The sequence below is a fragment of the Aricia agestis genome, chromosome 14 (assembly GCF_905147365.1).
Source record: "Aricia agestis chromosome 14, ilAriAges1.1, whole genome shotgun sequence".
In the NCBI taxonomy this organism is placed as follows: Eukaryota; Metazoa; Arthropoda; class Insecta; order Lepidoptera; family Lycaenidae; genus Aricia; species Aricia agestis.
Window position 1 is genome coordinate 14348007 of NC_056419.1, and position 14859 is coordinate 14362865.

Genomic DNA, 14859 nt, shown 5'->3' on the forward strand with positions numbered 1-14859 from the left:
ATATACGTGGGAGAGCCATGCTTCTGCACGAATGGGCCGGCGACCGAAGAAATACCACGGTCTCACAGAAAAGCGGCGTGAAACAGCGCTTGCGCTGTGTTTCGCCGAGTGAGTGAGTTTACCGGAGGCCCAATCCCCTAACCTATTCCCTTCCCTACCCTCCCCGATTCCCTTCCCATCCCTATTACCCTATTCCCTCTTAAAAGACCTGCAACGCACCTGCAGCTCTTCTGATGCTGCGAGTGTCCATGGGCGACGGAAGTTGCTTTCCATCAGGTGACCCGTTTGATCGTTTGCCCACTTATTTCATTAAAAAAAAAGACTGGTCCAAAGAATGGTATGGACTTTGGACTAACATAATATCGTTTTACCCACGAACATCTACAGAAAGTGCTAGAAACTACAGCTTCTTTCTTTTTTTCTTCTTCATAATCCAGCACTAAACTAAGCCGGGTTTGATCAAACCTTCAAACGCGTCGGAACACGATCAAACGGTGCGTCAAACACAACGAAAATATGAAATTTCATCAAACAAGCTTCAAACACGTAAATGTTTTATAAACCGTTCAAACTAGCTTTTTAAACGATCAAATCGGTTTGAGTCAAACCAAAATTTACGTGTTTGAGTCAAACCGTTTGATCGTCTTCTGGGCCCTTAAGAAAAAAGGGATGACACTATGATGTTGGCACTTTTTAATTTGTTAAACTTTTATAATATTTTTATTGATTCAATTGTACCTGTCCTATAAATATTTTATAGAAGCACATTTTTAATGTTATGGCTTACGGAAGAATGTATAATCGTTAAGAGTATTGAAACAACTTTTTGAATCCTTAATGATTTTATTTACACTACATGAACTGACTCATAGGGTCTTCCTCTCTCTTCCTCTTCATCATGTAAGCTTCCATTTCCTCTGTGGTAGGCTCCTTTACTTGCGTCATGCTGTTGTATGGCCGTTTTCGTTCATCAACCGACAGCAAGTAGTCCGCTCGCTTTTGACTTTTGTCCTCCATTTCTAGAGCCTATTAAAAATATTAAAAAAGATGTATTAACCTCTTGAACCCCACCGACACCTTAACGTGCCACCCGTAAAAATACCGCTGTGTACCACCGGCACGTTAATGAGCCACCTGATGCACACGACCTCATGCTGTTTTGTTACTTATTTTAGTGTGATTAAGATTTAATTTCGTTTGTTCTATACATTATTTTTAAGAGTATGAAGTTGGCTACAAAAAGAATGCACTAAATTAGTTCCTGATTGGCGCAAATTTTGTAAAACTTGAAAAAAAATTAACTGTAGGGTAAAACTTTATCTCTTGTTTGCCATAATTATAATATGGTCGCTGTAAGCATTTCTTTAAAGTTGATTCCTATGCAATTGACAGACCAACGTTATTTGGTCGAATACGTCAATTCAATGTTAAAGGCTGTATACACGATCGGTGCCAACCACCAACAGAGGTCACCTTGGTTGGGTCAACAAAGTTGAATCTCTATCTACACGATCAACTCGTCTGTCTTGGCTAGGATGTGGAAAAGTGAACAATGGGACCACTATCTAAACCTCAAAAGACCGTAATAGCGCGCATGAGGGAGAAAAAGCGACTTTGTTTTATAATATGTATAGATATAGATGGTGCGACCCTTAATTACAAAACAAGACCTGTGTCTTGTTTTGTAATTAAGGGATCATTAATCACTGTTGATGCGAAAAGCTGTGTCTGTAGAAGAACGTTTAATAGCAACGTTAAGATTTTTGGCTACTGGCGCTACACGCCACATGCAACGCATCCGACGATCAATGTGCGACTGAGCGCCAACAAGCGTCTACACGGTTGCGTTTCAACTCAATGTCCTCTATTAGACATTGGTCGTGAGGAATGCGCTCACTACCAAGGTTATTGAAGGTTATTTGGTTGGTCAACCAAAAACAAGCGTCTACACGGTTGATTTTTGTTCCAACCCTACCAAGGTGACCTCTGTTGGTGGTTGGAACCGATCATGTATACGGCCTTTTAATTGTGATCTGTCATCTGGGTTTGACGTAATGCAACCAAACTACTTAGGTCCCAGATTTGCATAGGAATCAACTTCTCTGATAGTACTTTTTTGTGGGCAAACCCACAAATGCTTACTAGCGTCCAATGTCCATAAATAAATAAACTTTTTATTTGGCACAAATAACACAATAGGACATTACACTATTCTACAAATACTTACAATGAATTAATACAAAACACAACAATAACAAAAAAAATAAATAATAATAGCAAACAAAACAAAAAAGAAAACGAAACACAGAAAACATAAAATGTGCTTATAAATCATCATACATGAAAGTAAAGTAAGTAATTATATTTACACACAGACTGTCACAATTTGTAAAAGTTTACATAAATGCATTTATTAGACTATTTGCAAAACGACAATCTACATACATCAATAATATAACATAGTAGAATAATTTATTCTTACCTTTTTTAGCTTATCTTCTATTTTCTTTTCTTTTTTCAGCGCCTTCTTCTTCTTCTTTTTAGACTTTTTCTTGTTCTTCTTCTTGCTGGTTTTCTCTGTCTTGATTCTCGTGTCAGTCTCGGAATCTGATGAGCTACTGCTAGAGTCCTCGGACGACGAAGACTTATCTGATTTTTCCGACTTTCCTTTGTCTGTTAAAATAAAAAAATATTTTTAATACACTGACGGCAAAGCATACAGTAAATCAAATATCATAAAGTAATAAGGTGGGGCAGGAATAAATGTCAGCTACGTATTGGTAACGACAAAAGTTATTTTATAACAAATGTTAATAGTAACAAAACATTGTTATTATTGTTATAAGATTATCTTTCGATAACGTTATCATACGTAGCAATCAATTTAACCTGCGAGCCTTTCCTTTGTTACTCGATAATATACTTTTGCAGACATATTTTCGTATTTTTTAAAACTTAGTAAACCGTAACAAACTAAGCGATTACTCACCATCCACAGCTTCTACTCTCTTTTCAGTGTGTGTTGTGCTTGTCTCCGGTACCTCTGTAATTGTGGATTTGCCCGCCTCACCAACACAGTATGACATCTGCAGAATACATAAAATAGATTATAGAATAGAATAAACCTTTATTGCCAGTTATACAATACTAGATGACGCCCGCAACTCCGTTGCGCCAAAACTCGTTTATCGCGCAGGGAACCGTACATTTTTCCGGGACAAAAAGTATCCTATGTCCTTTCCCGAGACTCAAAGTATCTCCATGCCAAATTTCAGCAATATTGGTTCAGCGGTTTGGGCGTGAAGAGGTAACAGACAGACAGACAGACAGATGGACAGACAGACACACTTTCGTATTTATAATATTAGTATGGATTAAGGTACAATTCATTATATTATTATATAGCAAATACATAATGTATGGCTAATATTATGTTCCATTAGTCTTCTGTTTAACCGATTCAACGCGGCGCACGTTTTTGAAGACTTTCAGTCGTGGCGGAATACAATTTTCTCGTGACACGTGAGCCGTGTCATACGCCATAGAAGTAGATGACACGGCTACCGTGTCACCCGCTACGTTCAAAAAGGTTTATTGTTTTTCTTGATTTTAACGTGTTTATTAACTTAATTTATTTAATTGAACCAAACCATTGATGTTAACGGAAGGCTACGTTGTTTTGAGTTGATTTCGAGTAGTTTTACTAAATTTTAACCTGAAAATGGCAGGTAAGCGATTTTTTTGGTCAGATGTTGCAAACCTTTTGTAGGTTTCAAAGTTAGAAAAATGAGTATATTAAATAGATCTGGATTCGTAGTTCGTAGATAAATTTAAATAAGTTCGTTGTTAAGTTTTTTAACCGACTTCCAAAAAGGAGGAGGTTATACGTTCGGCTGTGGATATTTTTTTTTGTGTGTTCAACGATTACTTCGCCATTTGTGAACCGATTTTCAAATTTTTTCTTTTGTTGTATGGGGTATTAGTTCTGATTGATTCGGTTCCAAATTGGTACCATGTTCACAAAAGTGGTGGTTTGATGATGGGAACCATGAGGAAATAAAATAAAAATATGAACTAGCCAATTCCATACATAAAACTAAGTTTTCTCGATATATTTTATTACATCGATTTTCGATAAATTTTAATAAGCACGATAATTGGGTTCTAGTAATAAAGCTTATAGGTACAATACCACTTTTAACCGCAGGGAAACGTTTTATTCCTATGGATAAGGAAGTTTGCGGAAACAGCCAGTTAGAAATATTTTCGAAAGAAACAACTTAGATTAAAACAAAAATCGTTAGTGGATTAGTAATACTTTGATGTCAACGTAAGTATCTTTCTACATTATTGTTTAAAAAAAATTGCGAAAACTTGAAAGTCTAAAATAATATAGAATAATATGGGCTCCCAATATTACTTCTTTATTTTCTTAAAAGTTAACTACTAAAAAGCCCGGCCGCACATTATCCGAATTTCTGATCAGAAAAATACATTTTGACAAGTCATAATTCTGATAGTATTCGGGGTCCACAACAAAATGTATGAACAGAGTGCGTTCGGGCGGGCGTATGGCCGGACTAAAAAAGAAGACAGCCCCTACGTTTTTCAATTCACAGAATATTCAGAAATGAAGCCTATAGGCTTGTTACGTAGAAAATTAGGACGGTTTTGTTCGGAGTAGAACCTTCTAAAGTATAATTTGAGGGAGATACAATCGCTTTCTAAATGACACGGCTCACGTGTCATACGCCACACGTTAAAAACCCATATAAGACGCGGCTGCCGTGTAATCCGCAATGAATGCACCTTTTAAAAAAGGTTGACGGCCCCTACTTTTTTTCAATTCACAGAATATTCAGAGGCGAAGCCTATAGTCTTGTTCTACGTGGAAAATTAAGATCATTTTGTTCAGAGTAGAACCTTCTAAAGTGTAATTTGAGGGAGATCACAGAAATGGATCTAGTTAGATAGGCCATGTGTATGTACTTCGCGTGCCATCGCGGTCCCAAACGTTGTACAATGTCAATCTTTCGAAAGTCTGTTCTTTAGTCTGCGCTCCACCGTTATCGGAATCGGACTTCAATCGGAATTCTAAAAATGTCTAATTGTGCCGTATTGGGCTGTGGAAATTCGACTAGAAACGTTGGTCTAAATAGTGGATACGTTTCTTATCATCGGTAAGTAATTTTATTATTAAATCGTGTGTCCTTTAATTTAAAATCAATTATTTAATGTTAATCGTGGGTGGTTGTAGTTTTTACTATGAAATCTACGTAACTGCGTGTGTACCGCATGATTCATAATACATTGCCGCTTTGGTTAGAAAATTATAGAGCCCGTTCTGTTTGTCTGCTATTGAGCGCGCAATGGAAATAAAACAATCGATACTTTCACTCATCGCTTAGTTTCGAGGTACAGTCAATATTCTCATTTTCCTGTCAAATGAAGCAAATAGTGTTGTACATATTCTCGATTCTAATTAATCGATTTTCGAAACAGACGTGAAACGGGAATGATAATGTTCGCTTTGGGATATTTTGTGACTCGGTAATTATATTTTATGTAATATGTATTTATGTTCCTGTTTAGTGATTTAGTTTAGAATAATATAATATATGGGTGACAGTTTTCATGTTCCTTGCTACGGGTTTTTTTTACAAAAAAACAAAAAAAAATCAAAATGTAATAAATTATATTCCATCTACAAAAACAAACGTTTCCTATAGTTGTAAATGAATAAAAATGAAAAGATGCTAAATGCTAACTTATTAATAAAAATTATAAATATTAACTGTGAAATAGGATCAAAAATTATTGTTACGAAAACATTTGAAAAATATGTCATTTTTCAAATCGGTTAAACAGAAGACTAATGCATGAAACGGAACTTGTGTCAATAGAGATTGACTCTGTTGAATCGAAATCAAATCGATAAAAAAGGGCGGCCATCTTAAATCGCCGGCACCACTGAAATGTCAGTACGAAATCGATAATTTCGATTGCAATTCCTTTACGAAGTGATTCGATATTTTTAAACTATCGATTAATTTTTGTTAGGTAACTTCCCTACTATTGTCAATTATAATGTGTCACGCATATCATCATAAAACGCACAAACTATAGCTGTCCTGGCAAGCACGTATCTTTAGATTTATCATTCCTCTGTTTACTCGAATAATAATCGATATATCTATTAAAGTGGCAAAAGAGACGGGGCGCGCCGCGCCTTCGAATCGATTCCGCGCGTACGGGTATTCGGTTCCTATCACTAAAGCGCTCTTGTGACGTCACAGTAGGTATGAAAAAAGTGACACGCTCGTGTTCATACAAATTGGAGCGACATGGCGGTTCTAACTAGATCCATTTCTGTGAGGGAGATACAAGCGTTTTCTTAAATGACACGGCTCACGTGTCATAAGCCACACGTTAAAAACATGTATGACACGGCTCCCGTGTCATCCGCACTGAATCGGTTAAGTTATTTTGATCTATCTAGTTATTTTGATATCATGTAGACGTTCAGAGAATATTTGCAAAAAATTATTCTGAATAAAAAAGTTTTATTTTATCAGCTTAGTATATTTCCTATGTGATAGTTTTGGTGCGCCAACAATCATAGCTTACTAATACTTAAAATAACTGGTTTTTTTTATTAAATGCGAGACCACTCTAGGCGACACTGCGCTGCAGGAACAACGTGACATGCTGTCGCGTCGTGGGTTTAGCTCATACGATTTTATAAAAAAAAAAGATAGGAGAGAACCTTTTTGTATGAAGCGTGACATACCTAATTAGTTTTAAGTACTTAAAAAGAGCATATTTTCGTGTACACCTATGAAACATATGTCAATCGACAGAGAAAATAATTACAAACAACAAAAACTCTTTGACAAAATGTCGTAAATGTAATACTTTTTGAAATATTTCAGTTTATATATCCAAAATGTTATTTATTTTACATTTTAAAACTGAAATAACTCAGAAAGTATATTATTAGACATTTTGTCAAAGAGTATTTATTGTTTGTAAACATCTTCTCTTTCGATTGGCGTATGTTTCATAGGTGTACACCAAAATATGAAAGGTATGCCAATAAGGTTCGTTGTTCTTTGACCGTGACACATATTTTATTGTTAGCGGAGTGGTACCACAATAAAACCCGGACAGTTAGTAATTTCGGCGTTAAATTATTGTTCCAAAAATGAGCATGAACAAATACATATAACACAGATAGACTACCAAGATCAATACCTTTTTTACCGTAGCGGGTAAAACACTAAACAATACCTTAATAAAGGAGTGACAGCACTTGTAACCCCACTGTCCGTCCCTCCAATACGAGCCCCACACTGTCTTGTGGTTGTTGATCAGCACATCTTCCTCGTATTTACTCCTGAAAAACATAACATGTTATAACATGTTAGTGTATTTGATTGTATGATGGTAAAGTCCAAAATGGATCCCCTATGTAGTGTATGTGCAGTGTGTTTATGAGACAATGTTAAGTATCTACTATGTAGATACAAAGTAGATACTTAACATTGTCTCATAAACACCAATAGTGGGGATGCAATCTATATATGTCGTTTTCAAGTAGTCTAGAGTTTCAGTTGCATAGTGACAGTGACGGTGGATAGACGTGCGCTCCGCAGTGGTACTGGGTGTGTTAGTGAGCCAGTGTCCCTAGGATTCTACACCCTATATATAGAGTTTGCTGTGATAGTAGCAGTGCTGAGAGTTCTTTTTTTTTTACTTTTGTATGGGAAAGTTCATAATGTGTTGCCCATATATATGACAAAAAAATTGCACTTTCAGCGCTGCTGCTTTTACAGTGAATACATAAGGAACACATACAAACTCTAATTACTGTTCCGTTACTCCGTTGTGCCAAAGTTCTTTAATCGCGCGGGAACCGTACATTTTTTTGGGACTCAAAGTATCTGCATACCAATTTTCAGCACAATCTGTTTAGCGGTTTGGGCGTGAAGAGGTAACAGTAATAATAATAATAATAATAATAATAATAATAAAGTTTATTTGCAACTACATTCATTCATACATGGTGCAGATTTACAAGATAATATATAATTCCAATTAGCAGCCGCAAATTGGCTCATGCTCGGCATGTGCTGGTACACCCAGGGGCATATTCAGCGCCGGTCTTCCGCAAGAGCCATTGGTGACGACATGGGTATCACTATAAACCAAGTAGAATAGCTAGCAAACACTTTAGATAAAACACAACATAAATATAACATAACAGTCAGACCCACTTTGAGATTTATAATATTAGAATGGACACTCACTTGGCCAACTGCTTCTCAGCGGGGTTTTTAAGCGTGCCGTCTCTATTGTAAGTCATGAACACCTCGCTCTGAGCCAGCAGCAGTTCCCGTGGCGGCGCCTTGAGATGTTCCTCACCCCCGTACTTGTCTAGCACCGCTTGTTTCACCTGGAATATCGGAGATATAGAATACAAATTATAAATGAAATAGTAACAAACATCATAAAAATGATATTAAGAAAGGAATCAAAATGCAAAATATTTGACCAATCAAATCTTTGGAAGTTGTTCATTTTCATGAATTAGATAAACCTTAAATTTTCCAGCCGGCCGGCTGATGACAATTGACCTATTGCTAAGAACACTCTTAAACATCAAACAAAATATTGACAGTTCAAATAAAAAACTTTATCAAAACCACCCATTAGAATATTTCCAATAGGTAATTGGAAATATCCTAATGTGTGCAGGACTGGTTTTGTTTTGACGGTATTTGTTTACCCTGTCACGTAATACAAACACACATAAATTACAGACACGTCAAACATAATATAACACCCCACTTTTTTTTCGCCCGGCGTTAAAAATAAAGAAAAAAATTGTAAGTATGTTAATATCTTTTTATCAAACTATGTAGTAACTATGTAAAAACTGTACCCACCTCGCTCTTAAAATGATCTTTCTTAGCGGAGTATTCCCTCTGCAGCAGTTGCAGCTTTGTGGGTTCAGCGAGCAGGTGGACGTCCAGGCCTCGCGCCTGCGCCTCCCACGCGAACATCTGGGCTGCGGCGTGCGCCCGAGTGTCTCCGGTTAAACGGACAAAGTTCTCACCGGCGTATTCTGACCTAGATGATGGGTATAGATTGTAGATATTGCACTAATTCAGCTGATTACATTATTAACGGCTTACCAATATTAACAACTGTTGATAACTTTTTATCTGGTATTACTTACATACAGGTAGGAAAATTATATTTCTTTTCTTGTAGTCAGTTTGTTTATAATTCAAGAAACTTACTCAGCTGCCTCCGGATTGGGGTTGTCTCGCATGGCGCGAGTCTTAGGATCGTAGTATGCGGAGTTGGGGTCCAAATTCCGTAGATATTTGGCCGTGTCCTCGCGAATACGAAGATTTCGGACAGTGATACGTTGCTTGGAGTCCACCTGTAATATTATAATGTTGAGGGATGTTTAAAACAAGTTTACATCGCAACTGTTGAATGTCAAATATATGAGAGATTTCAACAAAATACAAACAAAAATGTTACACTATATTATAATTATTATAATGTTACAGAATCTTCTGCTCAGATTTTGATGTAAAAAAAAGACTTTTCTAGCCACAGCTTGCATGAGCACAGCAAGTAGCAAAATCATGATAGATAGATGATAGAGCTTGACAACTTCGAGAAGGCTTTAAATGATGGCGACAAAAGGAAATAACGCTGCCATCATACAAAAACGCCATTTTTGTCAATTCTCCTTTACCAGCAGCGCCCCCGCCCATATTCATTTAAAGCATTGTAGCACTTTACCTTAGTTCCCGGCATGTCAACTTCATCCACATATTTGTCTTCGTCTTCACCCTCCAAATCCTCATCTTCTTCCGTGGCTGTCGGATCTGCAATATTGGAATGCAAAATTATAGGATGTGTCTGCTTGCTTTAATATAAAATTATTGCTTTCAAATAATAAAATTTAATAATATTAATTGAAAATCAAGCAATTTACAATACAACATTTTTACATCTTTGCAAGTGAAAGCAAGTGGAAAGTACAAGGATGTCTAAGAAAAAATTAAAAAAAACTGACAATTTATTGAAAAAATTAACAAACCATCATTGAAATCAAGCAAAATTGACAAACCTTACCTTGTTCCAATTTCTGTGCTCTCAACTCCCTTTTAGCATCTTCAACCTTCTGATACTCTTCAATGATTGCCTTATGCTGTGACGGGTCATAGCCGTTCCACCTGTCCCGTTTTCCGTCATAACTGAGGTTGAGGTTGGGTTGGTTAAACTCGTCTGGAGCAATGCCTGCATTTGTGAATTTTGCACCAATCTAAAATAAATATAATGAAAATTATATCTTTTCAATATTAAACATATTTGCATGCAAATTAAATAAAACCATCAAAAAATATATACAGCATGACTGGTGAGACAGGTTCAATACTCAAGGATGTGATATTTGGCTATTATATTAGATGAAAAAAATAATATCAATTGATCACTGAGTAAATGTAGCTTAAAATTAAATAATTATTTACCCAATGCATGGACACCACGCGCGGGAAGGGTAGCGCACGGTGCGGGGCGGGGTGGACCGCACCGACTGCATAGTAATTTACTTATGTCCATGATTCATTTAATTTAAGGGGCTCAAAAATTAAGTACCTAATTTTATTACATAATTACAATGAGAATCAAGTACCGAGTACTCTCCTTAAGTATTGAACAATTTGTCTCAACTCTCACCAGTCATGCTGTATATATATCGTCGCTGTGCGTGCGATACCGCGTATGAGCAGTTGGTAAATACCGTGTAACAGCAAAATGCGCAAAATTGAGATATTGTGCCAGCCTATTCGAAACGCATATTGGCTTATATTAGGCTTCACAGAATTTAAATTATCCAATTAGAAACGTACATTTTGCCATCGAAACAATACCGCGGAACAGTAGGCGGCCGGAAGTTAGAAGCAATTCCGCGTACCTATTTACTACAGCGGCAAGAAAATTATATCGAAAATAGTAAGTGCTCCTAGAAATAACTATTTTTCTGAGATAAACCACCATGTAAGTATATTTTAATTATTGTTTAATATTGTTCATATGTATTGTATTCAAGCTAAAATGTTTCAATTAATTTACCACCATTGCCATTGCTTTGAAGATCAAGGAAGATTACATCATGTGATCATTATATCTTCACCTTAACAAACAGGCGCCAGGCGGCAAGTGGCAACTAATGGCCACGACAAAATATGATCACCAGGTTGGGGAAGTAGCTCAGTTAAGCTACAGCACCCCGGGGATATGGGCGACTAGTAGTGCTAAACGTACCCTAACCCTACTAAAACCACCTGCGATTTGCCTTCAGCCGTATATGGAGGGATGTTCTGGATTTGTCAAACACAGGGCTCCCTCCACGACCAGACGGTCTTCTCCAAAAGGGAGAATACTACCATCAAAGTAAAGGAACGCTTCGGCAAATTGAAGAGTTCTCTTCGGCGTCGGGACCAGCTAATCAGGGTAGGTTTCCAGCCACATTGATTTTCCTTCAGCCGTATACAAAAATATGTTCTGGGTTTATCAAACACAGGGCTACCTCCACGACAGGACGGTCTTCTTCAAAAGGGAGCAGACTACCACCAAAGTAATGGAACGCTTCGGTAAATTGTAGAGTTCCCTTCGGCGTCGGGACCAGCTAAGCCGGCCTCACCCGGAGCCCCAATTGAACCCCCAATTGGAACAGAGAATAGCTCATTATCTTCGTTACTCTATGGCCCAACGATTGTATGCCTCGAGGCTGCTTTCCTTGTCTTTAAGCCCTTCGGAACTCCCACTACAGGCCGCGATGTCCTCTCTGGAACGAAGATGAGCAACTTGGCGAAGACCTTCGTAACCAGCTGCCACGATGGATCTCCCGATAGGGCAGTAGCTGCCACCTAGGAGACCGTACGGCACCTCCTGGTAACCCTCACCGCTACATTGCGAAGAGTAGCTGCCGCCCGGCTAATGCCCGCCTTATTACTACGAAATTAGTGAAGGAATCTGCCCATATTGAACCACCGTACAGAGCTAAGCTCCGACAGACTGGATTGTGGTGGCTACTCTGAAGAGTATAGCTGCAGCTGCTATGGTCCCTTCATTTAAGCGTCAGACTCATTTTGACCTTCGACCCTCTGATAAGAAGTGCTCCGGGTGGGGGTTCTTTTCTTCAGGTCCGTGGAAGAGCAGGGCTTTGATATGTATTTATGTAATAAATTATTTATTTTTTATTTTAAATGATTATTATGATCTCTGTCAGATCAAGTCAAAAATCTATGAAAAATTGAAATATCAATTAAAAATTAAGAATAGATAATATTGTAAAATTAATTTGGTAACTAACACATCATATTTTTGCTAGGTTACAGTGTAAAACAATATAAAATATTTGATTTTTCTAACAATAAAATGCAACCTTTTACTGATTTGTTTGATTTCAAAACCGCATATCTTTAATATAAAGCCTACTTATTTTGTATTTACTTAATACAAAAACGCGTAAGTGACTTTACACAAAACCTAAGCCAATTGTGAACAAATTTACGTCACTAACCACTAAAGGAAAGTACAAAGAACTAACTGTTAAGTTCAGTTGGTAATAGGAGTCAAAATAGCTGAGATATTCAGTTTTTTCTTCCTCCTGTAAAATCATCAAAAAGCAGATATGCGGTATTTACCAACTGCTCATATGCAGTATCGCACGCGCAGCGACGATATGTATACAGCATACATATAACATGTATGGCATGATATTTGTTTCATTTTCATAAAACTAAACAAATGTAAGTATTCACATAATGCACATATTATAAACATGTATGCAAATAAAAAACTGTTGAAATAGTAATCTATTAAAAAACTATTTAATAAATTAATATACTGACCTTTCTAGGCCTGTCCAAGCAATCTTTCTTCTTATGTGTCATAGCTCCACAGTTCTCACATGCACCCTTTCTGTATTTTGTTGCTACTTTGGTCTGAAAACAGTAATAAAGATTAAAAAACATAAGTAATGTAAAACTACTAAGCATGCATCATAGGCCTTGTCAAGAAGAATTGTAAAAGAAATCATATTTGTAATCACATTCAAAATATAATTTTTTTAACAAGGATAGTATTAAAAATATTACATACCACATCAACTCCTTTGTGGTAATATGTGTCAAGCCTTGTGAACTCCCCCTCTCTATCGGCCTGTGGCCGCTGATGTTTGAGAGTTGGCCCAGCAGTACCATAGTACCAAGGTGCAGAGGAAATGTACTGAGGAATGTGAGGATTGATGTCCTTGCCTGAAATAAATAAATGAAAGACAAGAATAATGTAAGTATTGTCTTGCAACTAGGCGATGACAGGTTACAATAGTGACCAATTTTAATCAACTGTTTACCTGTTTCGTCAACGGCAGCAGGTGCCGTACCGGCCTTTCTAGCTTCTTCTAGCTCTTTAGCTTTCCTCCAATCTTCTCTAGACTTCTTTTTAGGTTCATCTTCGTCGTCACCAGTGTCATCTTTATTTCGCAATATTTGAGAAACTGCGGCACGCGCAGTGGAAGTCATTATGGTTTATGTGATTCAAAGTTTCAATTCGATAATTAAAGTCAATATCAGTCAAATAAAGCCACTAAATTATTAAAGCAATACAAAATCGTGTAAAATGCGAAATGCGAAGCATCAACAATAACTTGTCACTGTCAAATAATTGCTGTCAATGTCAATTGACAATATTTTTTTTAATAAAAGGCAATTTTTCTAATGGCATGCACATAGTGCAGTGGTACTCAACCTTTTTTCATACAGGCCACAACTCACAAGTTCACATTTTGGTCTTGTCTCATCTCTAGTTGCGGGCCGAAACAAAGATTTTATGGTGAAAAATTTTTAACTTCAACGACTACTTTGTACTATTTTGCCGGTGGGTGTGAATTTCAAAATGAATCTGGCGCACATTACATTGACGCTAATCCAAGGCCCAACTCACAGTTTGGAAATGTATAGTCCGTCAAGAAAGTGAAAAAATTAAAAAGTGGCAACATCGTAGTTTCATCCCTTTTTTCTTGGATTGATTTGAAAGAGATGACACTAGGATGTTGCCACGTTTTAATTTCTTCACTTTCTTGACAGACTATAAGCAACACCAGCAGTATTTCCGGACATATACGTCTTGCAAAACTTCAAGAAAAGAGCATATTCCCTCTTAAAAAGCCGGCAACGCACCTGCAGCTCTTCTGATGTTGCGAGTGTCCATGGGCGACGGTAGTTGCTTTCCATCAGGTGACCCATTTGCTCGTTTACCCCCTTATTCCATAAAAAAATACTGTAGACAAGAGAGTAAATTAATTTTCAACTCACACCGGGTAGACAGCAGAGCGTTGACACCGCGTATACAATAGCGCACAGGTCGCGGCGGCCATCGAAAGTATGGTGTGGTCGCTAGTACTTTCACAGACAACTTATAAAACATATGAGCGATTCTTTCACAGAAGACGTATTAATAAATCGATATGCCGAAGACCCTCGAAAATTACTTACCGTCAGCACCACAGCTCTCTGCACGATGCCGAACCACTATATTATCTAAGTACATGACAAGATACAACCAGCAATACGGAACCAGCTACAGAGTAGATAATATTGGTAGGAGCGGTAGGTAAATAAAATTAACACGTTTTACTAACTACTTATGTCATTTATTTTTACAATACATATTATATAACCAGCCCCGGATTTATAAATAGGCCTTTATAGGCTACGGCTTACAGGCGGCGAAAATAAAGCTCAGATAATTTCGTCAATTACAACT

At 37.2% G+C, this 14859-nt stretch overlaps 1 protein-coding gene across 1 annotated transcript; it reads right to left on the reverse strand.

Moving 5' to 3' along the window:
• Positions 1-813: 813 nt before the first annotated feature.
• On the reverse strand, positions 814-13729 carry LOC121733576 (pre-mRNA-splicing factor Slu7). The gene is made up of 12 exons (XM_042123871.1): positions 13448-13729; positions 13195-13349; positions 12945-13037; positions 10159-10348; positions 9823-9908; positions 9306-9451; positions 8949-9132; positions 8310-8455; positions 7291-7396; positions 2990-3086; positions 2483-2673; positions 814-1026 (listed from the first exon to the last, which is right to left on the reverse strand). The coding sequence occupies exons 1-12, from the start codon at positions 13614-13616 to the stop codon at positions 853-855; spliced, it is 1737 nt and encodes a 578-aa protein (XP_041979805.1). The 5' UTR covers positions 13617-13729; the 3' UTR covers positions 814-852.
• Positions 13730-14859: the final 1130 nt, after the last annotated feature.

Bases quoted from the DNA above. Each gene is read 5' to 3' on its own strand.
- LOC121733576 (XM_042123871.1), bottom strand. From the start codon at position 13,616: ATGACTTCCACTGCGCGTGCCGCAGTTTCTCAAATATTGCGAAATAAA. The intron at 13,350-13,447 runs GTAAACAGTTGA...TATTTATTTCAG, and splicing joins TGCTGCCGTTGACGAAACAG to GCAAGGACATCAATCCTCAC. The intron at 9,909-10,158 runs GTAAGGTTTGTC...CCAATATTGCAG, and splicing joins AGCACAGAAATTGGAACAAG to ATCCGACAGCCACGGAAGAA.